Here is a 23,840-nt window from a genome sequence, read left to right on the forward strand (position 1 = left end):
CTGTAATATAATTGTGCCAAACACCTTCGTTATAGCGCCGCTCTGCACTTCTGTGACCCGCGGGAGCTCTCTTCCCTGCATTTATATTATAGAAACACACACATTGTACATTATGTACTACTGTAATAGAGTGGATTATAGGATTTTTCAAGCATTTTAAACTAGGGCTTATTTATGGGCTAGGGCTTATATTGCAGCCCTCCTGGAAAATAACGCTAGGTCTTATTTTTGGGGTAGGTCTTTTTTTCGTGGAAAGATGGTATGTTAGGGCCAGCTTGGCTATACATGGTAATCAATGGAAAATAAACCTCTATAATTTTCACAAAGCAGTCACATATAATGATGAGGACAACATACTAGAAAAAAAAAAACACTTTATTTACAGAAATGGATCTTTATGAAGACAAAGTCAAAATTCACACCATACTGGTGCGTTCACTCATGTTTCCATCCTGTCAAACAATAGAAATACTAATGTAACATTTTATATACAAAACCATATGCAAGTCCTAGCACTTCATTAAAAAGGTACCCCAAAGAAAGTTTGGTAATAATTCACAATATAAGTAATTTACGTGTGTTCTGTTTTTACATGTATTGCTTGATTAACTTATTATAAAAAGCTCTGTCCAAATGCTCAAAGTGAACCAATGCTAGTGCAAAGTGAAATACCAGGTACTTCCAAGTATGGGGGGGGGGGTGACACTCTGCTATAATGTAGCACTTGTTGCCTAAACAGCCAATCTCCAGGCTTGAGTGAAGTAACCAGGGGGTAGGAGAGAGCCCCTATCCCTGTGTAAGCTCCAAACAAGTTAACTTATGCAGAGCTGCTTCCCATCAACAGAATGCAACAGCAATTAAAGTAGAACTATAGGCAAACATTTTCCTTCATTTTGGATAGAGTAAGAGAGGATTATAACCCCAGCAGTAGCGGCCGCTCATTAGGGGCGCCACCCCCCTAATCCATGTGCTCGGCCTCTACCTACATGCAGGGCACTGAATGCATGGTTTACAATGTTGTTTTTTTTTTAAACAGGTGATTAGACCCAGAGGCTCTAATTGGCTTTAAAAAAGGGTGGGCTCGGGGAGCAGAGCACTGCCCCCTGGGCCACCCTGTTGTGTGACATTAGCAAGTTAATATTCGTTAATGTCTTCCTGTTTCTCCTCCCGGCCAATCAGGAAGCACGTCCTGAGACCCCATTGGTCGGGAGTCCGAAGACCCAATTGGCCGGAGGAAAAGTGACGGCCGGGACAGGGAGGAGGGAAGCCACCGATGCAGCTTGCATGGGGTAAGTGCAGGGCTGATGGGGGGCCTGGCGGACCAGAGGGCGGGAGAGAGAGCCGGGGGTGGGATGTTTAGGTATGGTGTGCGGTGGCGGGTTAGAGTGATGGGGGAGGATTAGTGTGGGGTGGCGGGCTGGAGCAACGGTTTTAGAAAAAAAAAACTGTAAGGTTTTTTTTTGCCATCTGTGTCCCATTGGGGAGATTTACCTGTCCCATAGCCAAAATAGGAGGTGAGAGGAAATCCCTGGTAATTAGGGGAACCTCTTGGGGACCCCCAGGTCACCAGAATTAGTGTCCCCATTAGAAGGTTTTCCCTCTATTGCTTTTCAGGGGACAACCTAAAATTTGGGATTTTCTTTTACTTTCACTTTCAATGATAATGGTAAACAGGACAAATAGAGAGGGGGAATCTCCCTAACTGGAACACAGACGAAGAGGTGTTCTAATTTCTCTCCACTCAATCCAAAACTTTAAAGACAAAACTTTATTTTTTATTTATTTTTTTATACTTTAAGTCCAACTCCAGCTATCTCTTCATGAATCCCCCATCCTTTTTCCCAAGTGTTTTTTGGTCTTTTTCTGGTCCTTTTCTTCCTCCTATGTTAGGCGGGCCCTGGGCTCATAGAAGGGTTCTGCATAGAGCAGCACCTTGCCCTGACATAGCACTACCCTCTGAAGCATTCTACTGTGGGTCTAGGATGGTCTGATGATTCGCACCTAATAGATGAGTGCTTGATGCCCTGGGCTTAAAGCGGAAGTAAACCCATCCATAAAACAGTTGCCTTTCCGGCACGTGCCGGAAATGTAACACTCCCATTGGTTGTGCTCTCAACCAAACTGTCAAACCATCCAATGGCTGGTGTCATAACTGATCACTTGTGCAGCATCATGGTAGTTGTAGATTAAACAGAGGCCAAGATGGCAGCTTCCTTGGCTGAAAAGGATAGGAGGGGTTTACTTCCACTTTAAAGGAAGTGGCTGAAGAGTACTGTCCTGGATTGCAGGCTGGAAAAAACTGTGGAGGGGGGGGGTTTTCTAACAATGGCTGTGTTATTTATTTTTTATTATTTAAAGAAGCACGAGTTGGGCTTTGAATTTACTTATAGCTCATACCTAGCTAAAGAACAGGTTTACGTTAGGATACAAAAGTTCATGTGTAACCAGCGCAGGCCATTGGCCAATGCTGTATATAGTCTCATCTAACAAATGACACACCCAGATGCTATTGGCAACAGATCAACACAGATGCTGGGAACCTTAAAAGGTGCTTGCAGAGTTTCAAAGTGCAAGTATTCCATTAAACTGTAGGCCACTTCATGTGTCCTTTTCAAGACAGTTCAAGAACATTTGTGCAGTACCTTCCTTTCTAAAATGCTTAGACGCATTGAAAAAGTAGAACTTAGTAACTCAGAGATAAAAGAAATGATGTCTACAGTGTCATATGTCACATTAAAAAAAATGGTTTTCAGATTGGCCACAGCTGGAAAGGAAGGATTTGAAGACTTTTGTTCTTTTGTCTTGTGATTACAAAGACTTGGCCTTCTCTCCGTCATCCTTCTGGAAAATGCTGTGTTGTTTCTCCCACAGTTTCCAATAACTGCCCTGTTTGTCCAACAACTCTTGATGTTTCCCCGACTCCTTGATCTGACCCCCCTCCATCACCAGGATGTGGTCAGCCTTCTCCAAGATGTTCATCCGATGAGATATAAGAAGAATTGTGCACTTCTCAGGGTTATTCAACACCGTGCTCTGAATCTAGAGAAAAGACCAAGTGTTAGGCTCGATTCACATCTATGCATGTTGCTTTTGAGCGTTTTTGGAGGGTTTTTTTTCATGCTTGCCACGTTTTTGAGCCGCGATTTTGCCGCGATTTTGCCGCGATTTGCGTTTTGCGTTTTTTTTTTTACATTTTTTTTTACAGTCTTAGGCTCGATTCACACTAGCGCGTTTTTTGATGCATTTTGCATTTTGCAGAAATGCACGGGAATTTTTTAACATGGGTTCCTATGGAACATGTTCACATCAATGCTTTTTTGTTTCTTTGCGTTTTTGGAAAGGGTCGGGGACTTTTTTTCATGCAAAATGCAGCGTTTTGCATGTAATGGATTTCAATGGACAAGCATCAAAAACGCAAGTGCACCGTTTTTGCAGCGTTTTTGCAGCGTTTTTGGTGCGTTTTTGGTGCGTTTTTGCGGTTTTTTTATTTTTTTAAATTTTTTTTACATTTTTTTTAGACTGTAAAAAAAACTGTAAAAAAAGAAAAAAAAAAAAAAAAACGCAAAACGCAAATCGCGGCAAAAACGCGGCTCAAAAACGTGGCAAGCATGAAAAAAAAACCTCCAAAAACGCTCAAAAGCAACATGCATAGGTGTGAATCGAGCCTTATGGGGGATATCACATTTGACTTGTACCTGGTAAAATGTATTTTTTAAACAAGAGAAAGGGAAGTGAACTATCAAGGGTCAGTTGTCATTCTACCATTTTCTTTTAGATTCCACCCCCTAACGCCTTGACATTTAAAGAGTACTATAGATATTTTTTTTAAGAATAATATGTACCAGCTACAATTCTAGATCAGTGGTCTCTAAACTGTGGCTCAGGGGGGCAGATGCTGCCCTTTGCATGCTTTTATCTGGCCCTTAGGGAATTATTCCCCACACTGTTGCTGACATAGTTCCTGCCACTGACACCAACAATGGGGCACTATTCCTCCCACTTACACCAATTATGGCACACTATTACCTTCAGTGACATCAATGATGGGGCATTATTCCTCCCATTAATACCAACAATAGAGCACTATTCCTCCACATAATACCAATCATGGAGCAATGTTTACTCCCACTGACGCTAGGACATTTTTTTCCCCCACTGGCCACAGTGTGCCCCCCCCCCCCTAAGGTTTGAAGGACAGTAAACTGGCCCTTTGTTTAGAAAGTTTGGAGACCCCTGTTCTAGAGCATCTGGGAATGGCAAAACCAGGGGCAATCTATATTGCAAATACCAGTTTCAGCTCCAGACTAATTACTGGCCTAATGCTCTGATGGTCAGCATGACTAACCAATATTGAGGTGTAGGGAGGTAAGAAGAGGTGTCCCAACTTAAGTATGCATGGGATACAGGCTATGTGTGATGATACCATGGTCACAATAAATTGTGTTCCTTTAATCCTTACCTAACTACAATAAACTGAGATTGTTGTTACCCTACTTCTGCAGAACCTAAAAAGTATTATAAACTGTCATACTATATGCCAGTGTTTCCCAACTCCAGTCCTCAAGGCGCACCAACAGGTCATGTTTTCAGGATTTCCACTATTTTGCACAGGTGATTTGATCAGTTTCATTGCCTTAGTAATTACCACAGCTGTTTCATCTGAGGGAAATCCTGAAAACATGACCTGTTGGTGCGCCTTGAAGACTGGAGTTGAGAAACACTGCTATATGCTACATTTTGATCGGTCTCAGGGCCCTTTCCTCTGGTCCCGGGTCCTTCCCTCCAGGCCTTGGGCCCTTCCCACTAATCCCGGGGCCCTTTATTCCCATTATGGTACCCTTTACAAGCCTCAGTTCACACTGCTATGATTTATCATGCGACTTTTGGCACATAGTTGCATGACAAGTCAAAACGCATCTATTTCAATGGGTGTTGTCTTAATCAATGTAACTCAAGTCACATCATAAAAATAAAAGGTTCCTGCATTACTTTTCTGTGACTTTGGTGCGATTTGAGTGCCATAGTCTGCAATGTTAAAATCCAAAAGTTGCAAGGAAATCACAAGAAAGTCGCAAGAGGTTGCAAGATTTTGGGTTCAGAGCAGTGTGAACCAAACCTTACAATCCCGCAGAAGGGATCCTTTTCACTTGTTCTGCAGCGCGCCCCCTTTCTGCCGTCTTCACTTCTACATGGGCTTTGACAATCTCGTGACTACATCATGAAAGATATAGAATTGAGGCTTTCTTACTTTAAGCTCAGTTTCCGTGTCGAGGGAGCTGGTGGCATCATCAAGGATGAGGATCTTGGGTTCCCTCATCAGAGCCCTGGCCAGGGCTATTCTTTGCTTCTGCCCTCCAGATAGAAGTCCTCCTTTCTCTCCAGCTCCTTATTAGATAATGTATACAAAGTATATTATATTATGTATATCATTTTCTGGGAAGAAAGCCGTGTATATTAGAAATACCAACCTGTATCATAACCATCCTCTTTTTCTGAGATGAAACCATCAGCACTAGCAGATACGGCCACTTTCTTTACCGAGGCCAAAGGGAGATTCTCCAACCCATAACATATATTGTCCTTCAAGGACCTTGCAGTAATGACTGGTTCTTGACTCACAACAGATACCTATGATAAAGAAAACAAATGATGAGGAAGACCATAATCTCTGGGCTCAGGAATAAAAGTGTTGAAAAGGGAAAACAGTTATTTTTTCATCAGAATAACCAAAAAACTCTTCTGTTCTCTCATGCTACACTGGAAGCATAAACAGGAGATCTGTTTTTTATGCAGAGCTGCACCAGATTTTGCACTATCCAGTTTTAGTAAATCAACCCCACTGTCTCTCAAAAGGGCATTTCCTGACCCCATTATACCTACCTTAAATTGACACAAAACAATAACCTTATTCTCTAAAAATATTCCATGACATCCATTATTTAATAGCCATGTAATCTCTTTTTTTTTTAAAGTCGTTTCTTACTGTGTTTTATGTCTTCTTGTAATGTCCTCTTTGAGCTCCCAAACTTTTCCCTTTCTCTTCTGTAGGTTTGGTTTGAGCAGTGCATATTAGCTGGGGTCATGTGCACTGTTCCATGCACACAAAGACTTTCATAGTCCATAGTCCATCTCGGGAGCAAAAAAGAGAGGGTGGCTACGGTCCCACATATAGTGGCACCATGGAGAATGAACATAGACACCAGTGGCAGCTGGTGCTAACGTTTTTTGGGGGGCGGCAAACAAACCCCCCCCCCCAGGTCCGCACTCACCCATCCACGGCACGGTCCCCTCGCACTTACCCCTCCACGCCATGGTCCCCCCGCACTCAGCCCCTCCGCGGCTTCCGCAGCTTCTCCTCCCGAACAAGAGGCAGATCGGGAGGAGAAGCTGGAAGACAATAGCGAATATTGATTTGCTATTGTCACAAGTGGGTGGGTTCCTGGCGCAGAAACCAACCTCAGGCTCTAATCACATGACTTGAAAATAACACACTCATACAATCGTGTGGGTCCGGTGCCCTGCATGCAAACTAGGGGTGCCTCTAATGGACTGGCCACTGGTAACCACCCTCTAACAGAAAATCAGATCACAGCAGCAAAAAAAAAAAAAAAAAGTAAAAAGGAATTTGGAGGAGGCTGATAGCAATAGAAGGTACCATACTGATTTAAGAAAATATACTTGAATAGGATTTTATTTTTTAAATGTGTATTTAGCATCACTTTAAATGCTGTACCTGGCAGCTACTTCCTCCTTTGCAGCCAGCACTTAGATTAGCTATGTGTTGATTACCTAGGAGAGGTGTCATGTCTACCCCAATCGTCCAATTATGTGACAGTGCTTGCCAAAGGGATTGGCTGCAGGTAAGGTAAGTATAAGGTGGTCCGGGGGTGCCCTTTCTAGACATGCTGCCCCTTTTTTCTACATAAACAAGGTAAAAGTATTCAAGTATTCTACAGTCATATCTGCAGAAAATGTTTAACCTTGCAATGGACAACATTATGCAACAGCATAACATTATGGGGTTCATTTACTAAAATTGGAGGGTGCAAAATCTTGTGCAGCTGTACATGGTAGCCAATCAGCTACTAACTTCAGCTTGTTTGACAAAAACCAGAAGCTGATTGGTTAGTATTCAGAACTGCACCAGATTTTGCACTCTTCAATTCTAGTAAAGCAACCCCAATGTACACGGGACAGTTTTACAACCTCTCCTGAAAGATTTAACTTGACGGATAGTAACCGACGTTTAAAATGTCCGTTTTGCCGCGTTTGCGTTTAGAAGCGTTTTTTTTTAAATTGCCGCGTTTAGAAGCATTTGGCACTTGAAATGCCTCTAAACTCAGCTTCTGAACCCATTTTTTTGCGTTCCAAAAAAGCCTCTAATCTCAACTGCCTAGAAATGATTGTAAACAACCCTGTGTACATGTACTGATAAGATAACATAGAGGAGAGTTGCAGTTAAAAAAAAATGCTCAACTTTTCCTAAAAGTCTGTTTAGCAGCAGCAGTGTAGTTGTGAAATAAGGATGGCTGATGACAGGAAATGTTGTTGCACGGCTTGAAGAACTTCCTGTGCAAAAAGTTTGAAATGATCACTATCCAGCTGTCAGTTTCACTGTGCAGACCTGAAAGCTGAACTCTAGGCAAATAGCTAAATATACAAATAAAATACATATATGAGAGCTGTTTGTTTTTATTACTGCAGTTTTACCTTTACCTACAGGCAGTGGGGGCCCGTAATGCAGGGTGCAGGGGCGTGGACCCCCTTATCCATGCGTCCGGCCCCCTAATCTAAATGCAGGGCGCTGGGTGCATTGATTCCAATGGGGCTTTTTTTTTTTTTTTGAAGCACGTGATTAGAGTCTGAGGCTCTAATAGGTTTCAAAAAAGGGTGAGCTCGGGGTGCAGAGCACTGTGCCCTGAGCCCACCCAGTTGTGTGAGAGTAGCGAATTAATATTCACTATTGTCACACTGATTCTCCTCCCTTCCAATCAGGAAGCGTTTCCTGATTGGCCAAAAGGAGAAGCGATCCTATTGGTCGAGGAGGAGGGAAGAGACGCATAGCCGCCTTGATGCAGCGGAGGCCACCACCCGTTGGCACGCCATAGATGGGGTAAGTGTGAGACTGGTAACCCGACCGACAGAGGGGTGTTGTGTAATTGACCCAACCCAAGGTGCGGGTTACTCGGCCAGAAGGGGGGGTTGGGGGTGGCTGTGGGTGCATTGTTTGCCACCCCCCAAACAAAAAACCATCATCTGCTACTGCCTACAGGTATCCTTCCCGCTCTCCCACTCCCCAATCTGTGACTGGACAGTGAAAGAAGAAGCAGCAGACTGATGAGTTAATCTCTGTCACTCTGCTCTCTCCTATCAGCATGGTCCTTGCACTGCAATACACCTGACTGGATGTCCTGTCACTGTGCACAATACGGCCGTTCCTGATGAAACATCCTATAACTCAATCAGCGGGTGGCCCGACATCCTTTAATTGAAGAATCAAAGGAGCTGGGCAGAAAAATGTTTGCTGAACTGCAGCTGCATCTGATTGGCTGGGCTGGCTGTCAAAACAGTGGGAGATTTCTCCATTCACGCTGTAAAGCTAAGGATTCAAATAAGAATAAACATGACTCTTGTAGAAGACAATATTGGCTTATCCTGGAGTTCAGCTTTAACGTATGAAGATGCTAAATATAATTTTTATAAGCCTCAACGTGAATGAACACGCTCCATAATATAGATGTTTCTAGGCTTTAAGCGCTGTTGGCAAAGTTACCCTGGGGGCAAAACCCTCTGCAACCAAAAGGGAAATTATTGAAAGACTATTAGAGTAATTGAACTGTGGCCCACGGGCCAGATGTGGCCCTTTTCTTGCCTTTATACGGCCATTGGGTCATCATTCCTACCACTCATGTGATGCACTATTGCTCCTAAGCACACCAATGTTGAGGCACCATTACTTCCACTGACACAAGCAATGGGACAAAACTGTTCTCATTGACCAACAACAGGGTGCTATTCCTCTAATTGACACCAATGATGTGGCACTATTCCTCATACTAATACCAATGATGGATCACTATTCTTCCCATTGACATCAATATTTCTCCAGTTGACACCACCGATGGGGCACTATTTCTCCCACTTATACCAATAATGGGACACTATTACTCACATTGGCCAAAAGGCATCAACCACTGGGTCAAAAGGCATGTCTCACATATTCACTGTTAATGGCACCCCAAATGCTGCAAGCAAGAATTGTCTTTTATGTAAAAACGCCGACTAATACATGGTTACCAACGCTGGGTCACTATTCTTCCCATTGACACCAAAATGGGAGCACTATTTCTCCAGATGACACCTACGATGAAGCACTATTCCTCTCACTGACACCAATGATGGGGCACTTTTTCCCCCATTGACACCAATGATTGGGCACTATTTCCTCCATTCTCACCAAGGCTGGGGTACTGTTCCTCCCACTAACACTATTGACAAGACACTACTCCTTCCACTAATACTAATGATGGGGCACCATTTCCGTTCCTTCAGACCAAAGACCAAGCCTGAGGCATTGTAACTCCCGCAGACACCGGGGCATTTTCTACTTCCACTTGTCACAGTCCAGCCCCCCTAATGTCTAAAGGACTATAAACTGGCCCTTTGTTTAGAAAGTTTGGAGACCCCTGCTCTAAATCTTAAATGACACTGCATACCCTGGAGCCTAAATCAGGCAGAAAATGCTCCTGGTAGTAAGTGAAGCCTTTCCTACTCCTATGTTGCCACCAATACACTTACCTTTTTGCAGTAGTACTTGTTGTCGTATTCAAACAAAGATCTCCCATCCAGTAGGATCTCCCCATTCTGTGGTTCATAAAACCTGAGCAGCAACTGGACAACCGTGGACTTGCCGGCATCACAAGGGCCCACCAGTGCCGTCACTTGACCTGGACGTAGCTCAAAGGAGACATCCTAGGGATTTAAAGGGAATACATTACCACCATTACATGGAGTCTTTAAATGATAAAAGGATAGCTATAGTGCAGGGATATGCAATTAGTGAACCTCCAGCTGTTGCAGAACTACAAGTCCCATGAGGCATAGCAAGACTCTGACAGCCACAAGCATGACACCCAGAGACAGAGGCATGATGGGACTTGTAGTTTTGCAACAGCTGGAGGTCCGCTAATTGCCTATGCCTGCTATAGTGTATAGGTAGTAAGGGTTAAATATCATACCTAGAAGCTGAATTTCCAATAAATTACAGAAGAGCTGTTTTCTAGTAATCTGAGATCTAACCTATAGACAAATTTGCAATCATTCAGAGTGATGTTCAGCTTCTAGAATGTTTGCAAATATGGTACAAACTTTCCAAATAATAATGCATATAAGATCATCTGGTTTACATTTTTTCTGTAAAGGTGAACTAGCCCTTTAAATAGACTCTATCACCAACTTAAAAAAATTGCAGGTAAAACCACAGAAAAAAATCAAGTTTTTTTTAAATGCTTTATAGCACACTAGCCCACATATAAATAAAATCATTCCAACTGAAAATGTATAAATCCCATAAAAGTAGCTATGGCACAGACTGTTTCCCTTTACAAATGATTTTTGGGCTTATTCTGTATGGCGATTACTCATAGCAGCCAATTCAATTCATATTTCAATGATCTGTCTGCAGTCAGCTGATATCTTATTGACCTCTATGGGTTAGTACACTACTAACTAGGACTTTGTGACGGTACCCGAAGAGCTGGTTGATCTGGTCGCCTAGAATAAGAGAAGGTGACGTTTCTGAACTGGACGTAGCCATGGAGGTTTGTTGGCTGAAGACTTCCTGGGGGTGGCATCTGTGGGTTTCTGTCCATGTACTCAAAGACCTTTTCTGAAGATCCAACTGCTTTTCGGACATCAGGATACATCCTTAACAAGACCTGAACAAGAACCAAGAAAAAGCTTACAGACTGTTATTTAGACTTGTTTCCTTTTTCTAGAAAATCTATCCACTGAAGAAGCAAATAACTAAACTCCTGCATTGTTCTACAACCCCAATTCCAAAAAAGTTGGGATGCTGAATGATATCTCCATAAAAATAGAATACAATGATTTGCAAATCTCAATCTCAATCTCACTGGGCACCAGTCCTCAGGAGGGATGTACTGGAAATGGAGCGAGTACAATGAAGGGCAACAAAGCTAATAAAGGGTCTGGAGGATATTAGTTATGAGGAAAGGTTGCAAGCACTGAACTTATTCTCTCTGGAGAAGAGACGCTTGAGAGGGGATATGATTTTAATATACAAATACCGGACTGGTGACCCCACAATAGGGGTAAAACTTTTTCACGGAAGGGAGTTTAATAAGACTCGTGGCCACTCATTAAAATTAGAAGAAAAAAGGTTTAACCTTAAACTACGTAGAGGGTTCTTTACCGTAAGAGCGGCAAGGATGTGGAATTCCCTTCCACAGGCTGTGGTCTCAGCGGGGAGCATCGATAGTTTAAAAAAACTATTAGATAAGCACCTGAACAACCACAACATACAGGGATATATAATGTAATACTGACATATAATCATACACATAGGTTGGACTTGATGGACTTGGGTTTTTTTCAACCTACTCCTCACCTACTATGTAACTATGTAAGAAGGTCCCTCTCATCTTCAGTCCAGAAGACTCTTCAGCTTGAATGTTATTAATTCATACACAAGAGAGGGAATCAGGAAAATACTCCATTATGAACACTAGATGGAGCAGATGATCATAGGAACTAAATACCTATTTACTATGGTCGCCGGCTTCATCCAGTGGCCAAAATGTGGTTTCCCGAACCGCTCTATTATTTATTAATGAAAAAAATTCAGTCTGGAGAGAAAATAGCCTAATAACATTCAACTTTGCACAGAACAAATGTACATGCAGTCTTACAGGACAAACAGCTCTGCTGAGTAAGATACTTTATAAAAAAATTATTATTTTATGGACTGAAGTCCATAGCAGCGCCGCTTTTGATCTTTGTCCGCAGTCACCAGATAGAGGATCTAGTAGTGACCACTCTATGAAATCAGAATTTCAGTCTCTTAAGAGTGTGGTAAAACCCAGTTTGGGTCCTGGAGTCCAGAGACTTTGTAGAGACTTGATGAGATCTCTCATTTTGGGTTCAGGTTTTGCTGACGATCAGCACACTGCTTGCTTAGGGATTGGAGAGGTGACTAGTGTTCAGGGCTCCATTCTGATGGACAGGGGAGGTCTCAGCTCAGGAGTCAGGGGGGCTCCTCTTAGAAGACAGGTGGGAGCCAGCGCAGCAGGGTTCTGCTTGCTGCATGCATATAGTGTGAGAAGACTGTCAGGAGGAGACAGGCAAGGGCCTGATGTGTAAGGCCAGGGAAGCAGTGCTGCAAGTGTAAGCCAGGAGACTGATGTGCATTTGTTTTTTGGCAATAAAATGCTGAAAACCCCCTGCGAGGGAGAGTCGGGTGTGTTTTTTGGGACTTTAATAAAAATGGGCCAGAAAAGTCCTTAAATATTTGCCTTAATGCTCTACAGTTTAAAGCTATTTTTCACAATATAAATACATCATGACACGGTTCACCCCCATTTCTCACCTCTACAGCTGATGTAAACTGCAGCTCATACATCACAAAAGACACCAGTTCTCCTCCGCTGACCTCTCCCTCTGTCACTAGACGTCCACCAAAATACAGAATGCCCACCTTCAGAGCCAGACCTGAAAGCTTCAAGGAGAACATAATCATTAACATCACTTATTAAAGCCAAAGCATTTTCATTTTTGGGCAGCGGTCGCCCTGCCTCCTCCCTCTCTCACATTTGGATATTATTTTTATTCTTTTTTCAAGGCCTAGGTGAGAATGATGTTAGCATCTTCCCATCCCCCCTCCCAGATTCTGTGCAGATGTTGCCATAGGGCTTCAGAACTCTGTGGCACATCTGTGGACACCTGGGTTTCCCCTGCACTTGTGCAAAAATGGCTGTTATGGAGGTTCCAAAACTGTCACTTTTGAACACACACTGGAAATTTCTTGCACATACACAGATGTTCAGATGGACTCTGCCAGGACCCAAAGGCGCTCTTTAGTTTCAGACAGAATGGGGGTCAGGTCCGCTTTATGAGCCTAAAGAAGAGTGTGTGTCACACATTGCTTTCAAAAGCTAGTCTATGTGTGGGGAGGTGCAGCGTGGTGCAACATCAGTAAACACTCAGAGTTCAATTGCAAAAAACAGAACTTGTATTAAAGTTAGAGTTCGCAATTCATAACAAGCCACGGTGGGAGGACACCCGACTGGGAACGCTCACAGGATGTGTAGCAGAGCAGGTTTTAAATGTGCCAACAGTGTCTGTCTGGAGGGGAGGAATGCAGGCTGGCTGGTTTTTGCTCAAACTGGGAGGCTACCAGGAAGCATGGCGTGTCCCTATCCTTTCCCTTTTCATCAAGAATCCCTCCCTATCACTATCCACTGTCCCTACCAGAAGGGAGACTTGTTCCTGCACTACCCACATGCTAAATGTGCACCAAGACTGGGAGCCAAGGCCTTAAAGCGGAAGTAAACCCATCCATTTAACCATTTCAAAAAAGTTACATTTCCGGCACATGCCAGGAATGTAACACTCCCATTGGTTGTGCCCTCAACCAAACTGTCAAACCATCCAATGGCTGGTGTCATAACGGATCACATGTGCAGCATCATGGCAGTTATAAATCAAAAAGAGGCCAAGATGGCAGCTTCCTTGGCTGAAAAAGATAGAAGGGTTTACTTCCACTTTAAATAGGCTCTGCCTGACCCACGATGGCTGCCAGAGTCACATGGGATGGCAGCATCCAATTGGATAGCTTCCCCAGTGACAAAGGAATCCATAGAGGAACCATATTTCTCTTGACTTCCCCTCCAACTGCAAAGCCACTACAGTGTAGAAAATAGACAGCACCAGCCTACATAGGCACATCTGTAAGCCTTTTTAACCATTCTTCTGATGTTCAAGCAATGACAGGAGCATGACATAAAGAATTATTACACATAGGTTACACAAAGCATGCCCAGGGTGGTCGTCACAATGTACTCACACTGTTGGCTAATCCATTGAAAGCATACGCCAGAGACTCCATCTTGTGCAGCTGGTAGGTATCGTGGAGCCTTGCCTCATGCCGTAGACACTGGCCCTCCTCATTGGCAAAACTGCGTACTGTCTTCATGTTGGAGAATGTCTCCAGAGCCACCTGATTGACTTTTGAGAGGGATTCCTGGACCTTCCTGGCCAGATTCTGGGGGACAGAATAAGGAACAGCAAAACAATAGTTCAGTGACAGCGCTACATGGATGAATGGGTGATTTTTGCAGTGCCATTTATAAGCGGCCCTGCAGAAATAAGCATCCACCACTTTGTTGTTTTTAGACATACAACGGTAGGTAAAGGCTTTGAAGCCCTTCAAGATTCACATATCTTGATTCTCACCTGGTAAAATGATCCTGAGAGCTGGGGCACAAGCGTGATGATCAACAGGCACAGCATAGTGAAGACTGTAAGCTTTGGAGACAAACTGACCATGTATATCACCAAGAAGATGAGTCTCATTAGATACCACATCAAGAGGCTCAGATTGTGGCTGAGGGATTCGCTCATTGCTGTGATGTCAGATGTGATGCGCGATGTGATGTCACCTGCCAGGAGAGCAATGCATCTATCAAAAAGTCTGAAGAGCTATCTGGACAGCTCCTGGGCATTAGAATTGAGGAAATCATTGACTTGAGGATCCATCAGTATGCCCGGTAATTACAGCATCTCCATCACCTCTACAATTTCCCTGTGCAATCTTAAATCTGACCAAATGATGTCTTTTAGATGTTTAGATGTATTTTAGATGTTTTGACAAAGCAGGTCCAGTACTTTAAAGTATAATATTACTTTCAGTAGTAAAACACTGCATAGTGGTAAAAAAGAAATGTTCTCATAAAAAAAATCTAAACCTGCCATTGATCCATAGTAAGGCAAAATGTTTCAGTTTTACCCTAAGGCCCCTGTCACACGAAGAGTCTGATCAGGTCCGCCTGTCACTTTTTCAGGCAGACCTGATCAGAAAGTCCATTAACCCCTATGGGCTGGCGGGTGTCAACAAACTTGTGTCCATTTACAACCACCTACCTCCAATCCAATCTGGTCTGCTAAAAAAAAAAAATGGAACGGGATCCATCCTCCTTCGTCTAGGCAGATCGGATGGGAGTAAATGGACAGCGGAGTCTGTTTACTCCCAAATATAAATGGATACTACCTGGATTACCAATCCCCAGTAGTACTTCCTATGAATATTAATAGCCATTTATATCTTGTAAACACATCCAGCTATTTCTTAAAGAGTTTACCAAGTTGACTGGAACCATCTCTTCTGGAAGACTATTCCACATTTTCATGCCTTTTATAGTGAAGAACTATTCCTCTACATGAAGATGCAAGCATATGTAAACCCCAAAGCAAAAAATGTAATATATTGCATTTTACCTGTCTTTAGATGTGGTGATTGTACTAATTTTCTTTATTGTTTTTTTTATTTTTATTAATGTTTATCTAGTAGTCCTGCAAATAACATACTTCTTGTCCTAGGGTGACAACACTCACTACACTGTATTTATGTAGGGAGCCATGGTTATCACCCAGGATTTAGAATACAAGAATGTTATTCATCATATTATGGTGAGCAGGGGGACTTGTAGTTCACAGAACATAGTTTGGGAGGTAGATAAAACTGTTTGTACTTTCAGGTCAGTGCACAGGAAGTGACTAGGATGCAGCATTTTAAGTGGTTCAAAAGGCTCAAAGCCGAGTTCCACCCAAAAGAGAAAGCTCAGCTTGTCTGCCTCCTCCCTCCCTCCGCTGCCACATTTGGCACCTTTTTGGGCGAGCGGGTACCTGGCTTTGACAGATACCCACTTCCGGCTCAGTTCGCCATGCCGTGAAGAGAGACGGAAGTTTGGCCCCTCCCTCCCCCCCCCCCCCCCCGCAGTGAGCTCATTGAGAAAGTGCAGCGCAATTCGCACATGTGCAGTAGGAAACTGGCAGTAAAGCCGCAAGGCTTCCTTGCCAGTTTCCCTTAGCCAAGATGGCTAGTATCCTAATAATAAAAGTCAGCAGCTATAATATTTGTAGCTGCTGACTTTTAATTTTTTGGGGGCGAACTCCTGTTTAAGGTTCTTTACCTTAATGCAGTCTCTGCATTAAAGCATAAATAATCCCATTGACTTAACAATTTCAAAAATCAGTTATGATCCTGGCACGTGCCGAAATGTAACTGTCTCATTTGCTTGTGCTCTCAAGCAAACTGTCAAACCATCAAATGGTCAGTGTCATAACTGATCACATGTGCAGCATCATGGCAGTTGCAGATCAAACAGAGGCCAAGATGGCAGCTTCCTTGGCTGAAAAAGGCAGGAGGGTTCAGTTCCGCTTTAAGGGCCAGTTTACAACACAGAAATGCAGTCTGGATGTGTTCTGGATGCTTTTCTGCATGTGCGTTTTTGATGCTTTACAGTGATTTTTTTTTCTCCCTCTTTTTTCTTCACCTTAAATAAGGACATGTGTGTTCCAGTGCGTTTTTGGTGTTTTTAGGTGCATTCCAGTACAATTCAGTGCAGAAAAAATGCAGCATGTTCTACTTTTTTTTTCAGGAAATGGAATGCACTGAAACTGACCGCGCTGGTGTGAACTATGCCACTGAAAACCATGTGACTTACTATCCATGTGTATTTGATGCTGAAATAAAAATGCACTGGACTGCATGTGGTGTGAACTGGCCCTAAGGTAAAAAACCTTCTGTGACTAGGATCCCCCCCAGTCCCCCCAAATAATTAACAGGGCCTGATCTCAATTCAGAGCTATGCTAAACATCTATAGAGGTGAAAGTAATGATTGGATCAATGTTGCAGTGAATTCTAAAACCTCATTTAAGGGTGGACTTGTCCATTAAATGACTACTTGGTCTATATTACCTGTAGATTCGGTATCAAAGAAGGTTACATCCTGCCTCAGGACCGAGCGTAGGACTTGTTCCTGTGTCTGGGTGTGGACCAGACTCATGGTGACGTTGTAGATGCAGTCACAGAAAAATTCTGTCAAGGCACTGCAAAGCAGAAGATGTTATTAAAGTAGAACTCCAGGCTTTCATAGTGGGATATTGTTTAATGAGCAATGAGCTATAACATTTTCCTTGGAATTTGATCATTTCCAACTATGGCGAAGTGGTCATATTAGGTCAATGATTTCAAGAGCATCCCCACCCATTTGTTACATGCATCTGCAGGATAGGGAATACCCTGGCCGCAGCTGATTGGGAGCTGATTTGGCATGCATTGATAGCTTGTTTCCATGTTTGGTCTGACCCTAAGTTCAGAACAAAACCAAGCTCAATATATATTGTATAGGTGACCACCCCCTTCACTGCATCATGAGTCCATTCTACCCAAAGGGTAACTAAAGCCAAAACTTTAGAGTTTTGACCCCTATCAGTTTTTTTTCTGCCCTCTGTATTCCATAGATGAGCTTTCCCTTGAAATCCCTCCAAAGTGAGGAATTTCCCAGTTGTCACCAGGGCCACCAGAAATGGTATCACTATTGGAAGATTTCCCCTCTATTACTGTTCTGCGGGCAGCCCAAAGTTTGGGATTTTCTTTTACTCTTACTTTCGATTCTAACGTTAAATGGGATACATAGAAAGAGTGAATCTCCCTAATGGGGGCACAGACAGCAATAAAAATTCTGACAGGTGTTCTAATCCCTCTCCACTCCATTCGAAACAAAAAAAAAGTATTGCCTTTAGTTATACTTTAATGATAGAAAACAGTAATGGCGCCACACCAATGTTCCAATAAGTTTTTAAATTAAATAATTGGTGGACATAGAAAGCCAACACATTTTAGGGGTTCAGAAACCCCTTTATCACAGCTTAAAGTGGTTGTAAACCTAGTTACACCACTTGTACCTACAGGTAAGCCTTTAAAAAGGCTTACCTGTAGGTACTGTAAATATCTCCTAAACTTGCACGGTTTAGGAGATATTTAACATAAAAGCTTGTGCCGACGTCATCGGCGCATAGGCACTGAAGAAACATCCCGCTCCTGCCGTTTCTTCAGCAGCCGTGCCATGACCAGCGGCTCCCGAGCGCATGTGAGGGAGTGACATCATCGCGACTCCGGCCAATCACATCGCCGGAGCCCGCGAACCTAGAAATAACTCCGGGAGACATGTTGCCAGTCACATCGGTGTAAGGGGACCGCTACAACAGTGTCGATCTAAGGTAAGTATTTCATAATGAGCTAGTATACGATGCATACTAGCTCAATATGCATTTGTCTTACAGGTTTTTTTTTTTTTTCTTCGGGTTTACAACCACTTTAAATAGTATGTAATCTAAAAACTGGGTAGACCAGGATATTGATGATATTTAGAAATACAAAATCAAGAATCAGGTACTCTCATCAGCAGAATCTGTTGTGATCCTGCACTTCTTGCGCATGTATATATAGTGCCTTGAAAAGGTATTCATACCCCTCCTTGAAATTTTCCAAATTTTGTACAACCAAAAACGTAAATGTATTTTATTGGGATTTTATGTGATAGACCAACACAAGTGGCACATAAATGTGAAGTGGAAGGAAAATTATAAATGGTTTTCAAAATGTTTTACAAATAAATATCTGAAAATTGTGGCGTGGATTTGAAATCAGCCCTTTTTACTCTGATACCCCTAACTAAAATCTAGTGGAACCAATTGCCTTCAGAAGTCACCTAATTAGTAAATAAATAGAGTAAACCTGTGTGTAATTTAATCTCAGTATAAATACAGCTGTTCTGTGAAGCCCTCAGAAGTTTGTTAGAGAACCTTAGCGAACAAACAGCATCATGAAGACCAAGGAACACACCAGACAGGTCAGAGATAAAGTTGTGGAGAAGTTTAAAGCAGGGTTAGGTTATAAAAAAATATCCCAAGCTTTGAACATCTCACAGAGCACTGTTCAATCCATCATCTGAAAATGGAAAGAGTATGGCACAACTGCAAACCTACCAAGACATGGCCGTCCACCTAAAGTGACAGGCCGGGCAAGGAGAGCATTAATCAGAGAAGCAGCCAAGAGGCCCATGGTAACTCTGGAGGAGTTGCAGAGATCCACAGCTCAGGTGGGAGAATCTGTCCACAGGACAAATATTAGCCGTGCACTCCACAAATCTGGCCTTTATGGAAGAGTGGAAAGAAGAAAGACATTGTTGAAATAAAGCCATAAGAAGTCACATTTTCAGTTTGCGAGAAGTCTGCTGTTTGTCACAGCCAACATGTAGAAGGAAAAGCAAAAGTAAAACGCTATGTGTGGCGGAAAACAAACACCGCACATCATCCTGAACACACCACCCCCATCTTAAAACATGGTGGTTGCAGAATCATGTTGTGGGGATGCTTTTTCTTCAACTGGGACAGGGTAGCTGGTCAAAGTTGATGGGAATTCAGGGCAATCTTATGCCGCATACACATGGTCTGACTTTCCAACAACAACGTTTTGTTGGGGGAAAATTTGAGAACCTGCTAGCCAACATTTGTTGGCGGAAAGTCCAACACCAAATGTTCGATGGAGCGTACACACGGTCAGACTTTCCGACAACAAGCTCACATCCAACATTTCCCGTCGGAAAATCCAACCGTGTGTATGCGGCATAAGAAGAAAACCTGTTATGCCCTGTACACACGGTCGGATTTTCCGACGGAAAATGTGTGATAGGACCTTGTTGTCGGAAATTCCGACCGTGTGTAGGCTCCATCACACATTTTCCATCGGAATTTCCGACACACAAAGTTTGAGAGCAGGATATAAAATTTTCCGACAACAAAATCCGATGTCGGAAATTCCGATCGTGTGTTCACAAATCCGACGGACAAAGTGCCACGCATGCTCAGAATAAATAAAGAGATGCAAGCTACTGGCCACTGCCCCGTTTATAGTCCCGACGTATGTGTTTTACGTCACCACGTTCAGAACGATCGGATTTTCCGACAACTTTGTGTGACTGTGTGTATGCAAGACAAGTTTGAGCCAACATCCGTCATAAAAAATTCTAGGATTTTGTTGTCGGAATGTCCGATCAATGTCCGACCGTGTGTACGGGGCATTAGAGTCTGCAAAAGACCTGAGACTGGGGCGGAGGTTCACCTTCCAGCAGGACAACGACTCTATAAATACAGCTAGAGCTAAAATGGAATGGTTTAGATCAAAGCATTAACATGTGTTAGAATGGCCCAGTCAAAGTCCAGACTTAAATCCAATTGAGAATCTGTGGCAAGACTTGAAAATTGTTGTTCACAGACGCTCTCCGTCCAATCTAACAGAGCTTGAGCTATTTTGCAAAGAAGAATTGGCAAAAATGTCCCTCTCTAGATGTGCAAAGCTGGTAGAGACATCCCCAAAAAGACTTGCAGCTGTAATTACAGTGAAAGGAGGTTCTACAAAGTATTGACTCGGGGGGGGGGGGGGGGTGATATTTATTTGTAAAAAATTTTGAAAACCATTTATCATTTTCCTTCCACTTCACAAATATGTGCCACTTTGTGTTGGTCTATCACATAAAATCCCAATAAAATAAATTTACGTTTTTGGTTGTAACCTGACAAAATGTGGAAAATTTCAAGTGGTATGAATACTTTTTCAAGGCACTGTAGGTATTTATTTTTGTCATTGCCCCCATTGTGGAGATTCAATCTCTCTATTAGTCCTGGTAACCACTGCCAATTGTGGGCGAATACAAAAGTTTGAGCAGTCAACAGAACAGGAATCAGTCAAATCTTCCATAGGGGACACTTGTTTCAGTGGCAACTCTCTTAGAGGGAATTTCCCTCACATTTCAGAGAATCTCTCTCATTTTCTATTGTGTCTACAGGATAGGATATGAAGAGAAATCTCCCCAATGGGATGCGTTTGGCATAAAATTTAGGTTTTAATCATTACCTACTCCAATAAAAATTAAGGAAATGTTTTGTCTTTAAATAGACGTTAACTATGACATCTTGGACTGGTAGGACCCCATGGCCTGGCAACATGCTTGAAAGCTGAGAAAATATAATATATCTCATGTCTTTAGGCATGTGTAGTCACTCTGAGCAGCCAAATGGATGTAAACCGAATGATGAACTATGATGTCCGGCCAGTTAACTTTGGTCAATGCACATAACTTGCTTAAAAAGACTGCATGCGTACGCCAGAATGCATTGGCTGCTTCAGTGAAGGGGCGGGGCTAAGTATGTCACAAACCTTATCAGTGTGGGTGGGGCTTACTCTAGGTAACACAAGACATTCCTATTCTCACCTGGACAAGGTGATGATGGACATCATAATGATGGCGTTCCTGAAAACGGAGGAGTCTTCTTTGCTCTGGATCCAGTCCGTCATACGTCCCGTGTAGGAGGGCAAAGCCATCTCACCTATTAGGACAAGCAAAATATTAAGGCAATTATTGGAAACTACATAAAATAAGGGATGATCTATAAAGCAAATAAAACAATTGAACATGTGTGCTGCCACCAATTTATTTTGTTAACTTGTTTTTTGACATGTAACCCCCTCAATCCTTTCTTTAGGCTACTAGTTCATAGAGCCCTTAGCGAGACCCTCCCCACCTCTCCATGCTCCAATAACCCAGTTTGTGTGCACCAAATGCCTCTGCAAACCCAGCTATTACTAGGGATGCACAAATATTTCAGCCACCGATAATAGGCGTTTAGAAATAAAGGTGTCGAGAATGGCAAACTCATTTTTTCATGTGACTGTGTGCATTTTTGATGCATTTCAATGGGAAGGTGTGTTGCACCGCAACAGAAGCGTAATGGACCAGTATGAAGACATACATAGTATTTAACCTCCCTGGCGGTATGATTATTTCGGATTTTAGGTGCTGAAAGCAGTACCATTATTTTGCATGGAAATTTGGCGTTTTATATTGTAGGCCTGTAATTCTTAACAATAACACACTTAAAATCTGTCCAAAAAACAGTCTAGTAGATATCCCGGGTGTGATAAAGTTTGAAACACAAAAACATAAATTATAATATAATAAAAAAAAAAAATAATTAAAAAAATATATATAATAATAATAAAATAAATTTCCCCACGATTCACTATCGCTCAATTCTGCAAGTGTTCTAATTTACTATCGCTGTTTTCTAGCTGGTCTAAAGCCACTTTTAAAGGAACACTTTTTGGTTGCTATGGACAATCTCCAGTTTCCAGGCAGAAAGAACAGTATATATAACATAAAACTGCATGCAGGGCATGGGCCAAAGCACTGGGGACAAAAGGGATGTGAAATGATTTCATACAGTACTGTAATCTGTAAGATTACAGTACTGTATGTGTTATGATTTTTACAATTTTTTGAATTTGCCGCCAGGCTCCGCCCCCATGCGTCGCGACGCTCGCAGGGAACGGAGCCTGGCACGGAGAGGCTTCGGAGGAGACAGAGCCCACGGACACAGCGGGGGACATCGCAGGATCCTGGGGACAAGGTAAGTAACGGCGCACCAGGATCCTGCGATGTAATCCCGAGTGTGGCTCAGGGTTACCGCTAATGGGACTGAATTTTAACCCCGAGCCACACTCGGGAAAACCGCCAGGGAGGCTACAGGGATGCATTTTTCTATGTTACATATATATCTCTATCTATCTATCTATCTATCTATCTATATATATAGATATATATATATATATATATAGATATATATATATATATATCTATATATATATATATCTATATATATATATAGATATATATATATATATATTTATTTTCAAAAACTGTCCATTTCGGTTTTCAGCCAAGTGCATCCTCAATTTTCAGTTTCAGTCCAGACCATTTTTTATTTTGGTGTGCCACTAGCTGTTACCATATAAAAGTTGCAGTGACATCATTGCTGTGCTGTACATAGCCTATGCGGAGAGCAGAGCTATGGGAGGGGCCTAGCAGACCCACCCACTACAGGCTGCCTGCAGAAAACTACAGGAGGGGACAAGACCAGTCACCCTGCACAAGGAGAGAAAGGAGCAGTCACTGGTCTTTATTACAGGAAGCCTCACACTGGATTACTGCACAGATCTGGAAGAAATACACAAAGATCACCAAGATTCAAGGAAGAATACAAACATCTCTTTAATTTGGACAATTTTTACTTATTTAGCTTTGACCATTCCCTTCTTTATGGCAAGGCCTTCTACATACCCCATGATGACAGCACCAGAAACACAGCGACCACCATGAACCTGCCAACGTAGGATCTTAGAAGTTTAATTAACCGCCACAGGGAACCCGAGGAACTCCCAGACTCATCCTCGTCATCCTCACTGGATGGAAAGAGCTGGTACCTGATGACTCCAGAGATCAGTGTGAGAAGGTAAGAGCTGAGGAAAAGGTCCATCCTCCCCCAGCTGTACAGGAGCTTTGCGCTAGTCTGTGGTAACAGGAGATCAGTGAAGGTCACACAAGTTGGGACCAGGAGGCTCAGGACTGCACAGAAGATGAGAAGAGTGTCCCTCTGTAACCACGATGGAAGCTTGAATTTTTGACTGATCACATGAGCGCCCAGGATCAGGACTGTCAACCGGAACAAGCTCATCACCCAGACCAGCAGGAAACCCAGAGGGATGAAGCCATTTAGAAGAGACTCAAGGTGGCGGAAGATGAGAAGATCCACACCAAAGAGGCAAGACAATGACCACAGGGAATTCATCATGGCAGAGTCTAATGACAGAAAGAAAAACAAATTGTCTTAATGAAACATCACTGGAGATAGGTGCATATCC

The 23,840-nt window shown here is 42.7% G+C and overlaps 1 protein-coding gene across 1 annotated transcript in view; it reads right to left on the reverse strand.

Annotated features, from left to right (window-relative positions):
- Positions 1-357: 357 nt before the first annotated feature.
- Positions 358-23,840, reverse strand: part of TAP1 (transporter 1, ATP binding cassette subfamily B member) — a 32,180-nt gene continuing 8,697 nt past the window's right edge. Inside the window, exons 2-12 of the mRNA XM_073598272.1 lie at positions 23,260-23,778; positions 21,355-21,469; positions 16,998-17,128; positions 14,473-14,678; positions 14,084-14,281; positions 12,608-12,736; positions 10,749-10,937; positions 9,799-9,972; positions 5,469-5,628; positions 5,249-5,385; positions 358-3,039 (exon numbers count right to left, since the gene is read on the reverse strand). Coding sequence (XP_073454373.1) covers positions 2,809-3,039; positions 5,249-5,385; positions 5,469-5,628; positions 9,799-9,972; positions 10,749-10,937; positions 12,608-12,736; positions 14,084-14,281; positions 14,473-14,678; positions 16,998-17,128; positions 21,355-21,469; positions 23,260-23,770 — 2,181 coding nt within the window. The 5' untranslated portion in view covers positions 23,771-23,778 and the 3' untranslated portion in view covers positions 358-2,808. The remainder of the gene's footprint in view (positions 3,040-5,248; positions 5,386-5,468; positions 5,629-9,798; positions 9,973-10,748; positions 10,938-12,607; positions 12,737-14,083; positions 14,282-14,472; positions 14,679-16,997; positions 17,129-21,354; positions 21,470-23,259; positions 23,779-23,840) is intronic.

The sequence above is a fragment of the Aquarana catesbeiana genome, linkage group LG09 (genome assembly GCF_042186555.1).
Source record: "Aquarana catesbeiana isolate 2022-GZ linkage group LG09, ASM4218655v1, whole genome shotgun sequence".
Classification (NCBI taxonomy): domain Eukaryota; kingdom Metazoa; phylum Chordata; class Amphibia; order Anura; family Ranidae; genus Aquarana; species Aquarana catesbeiana.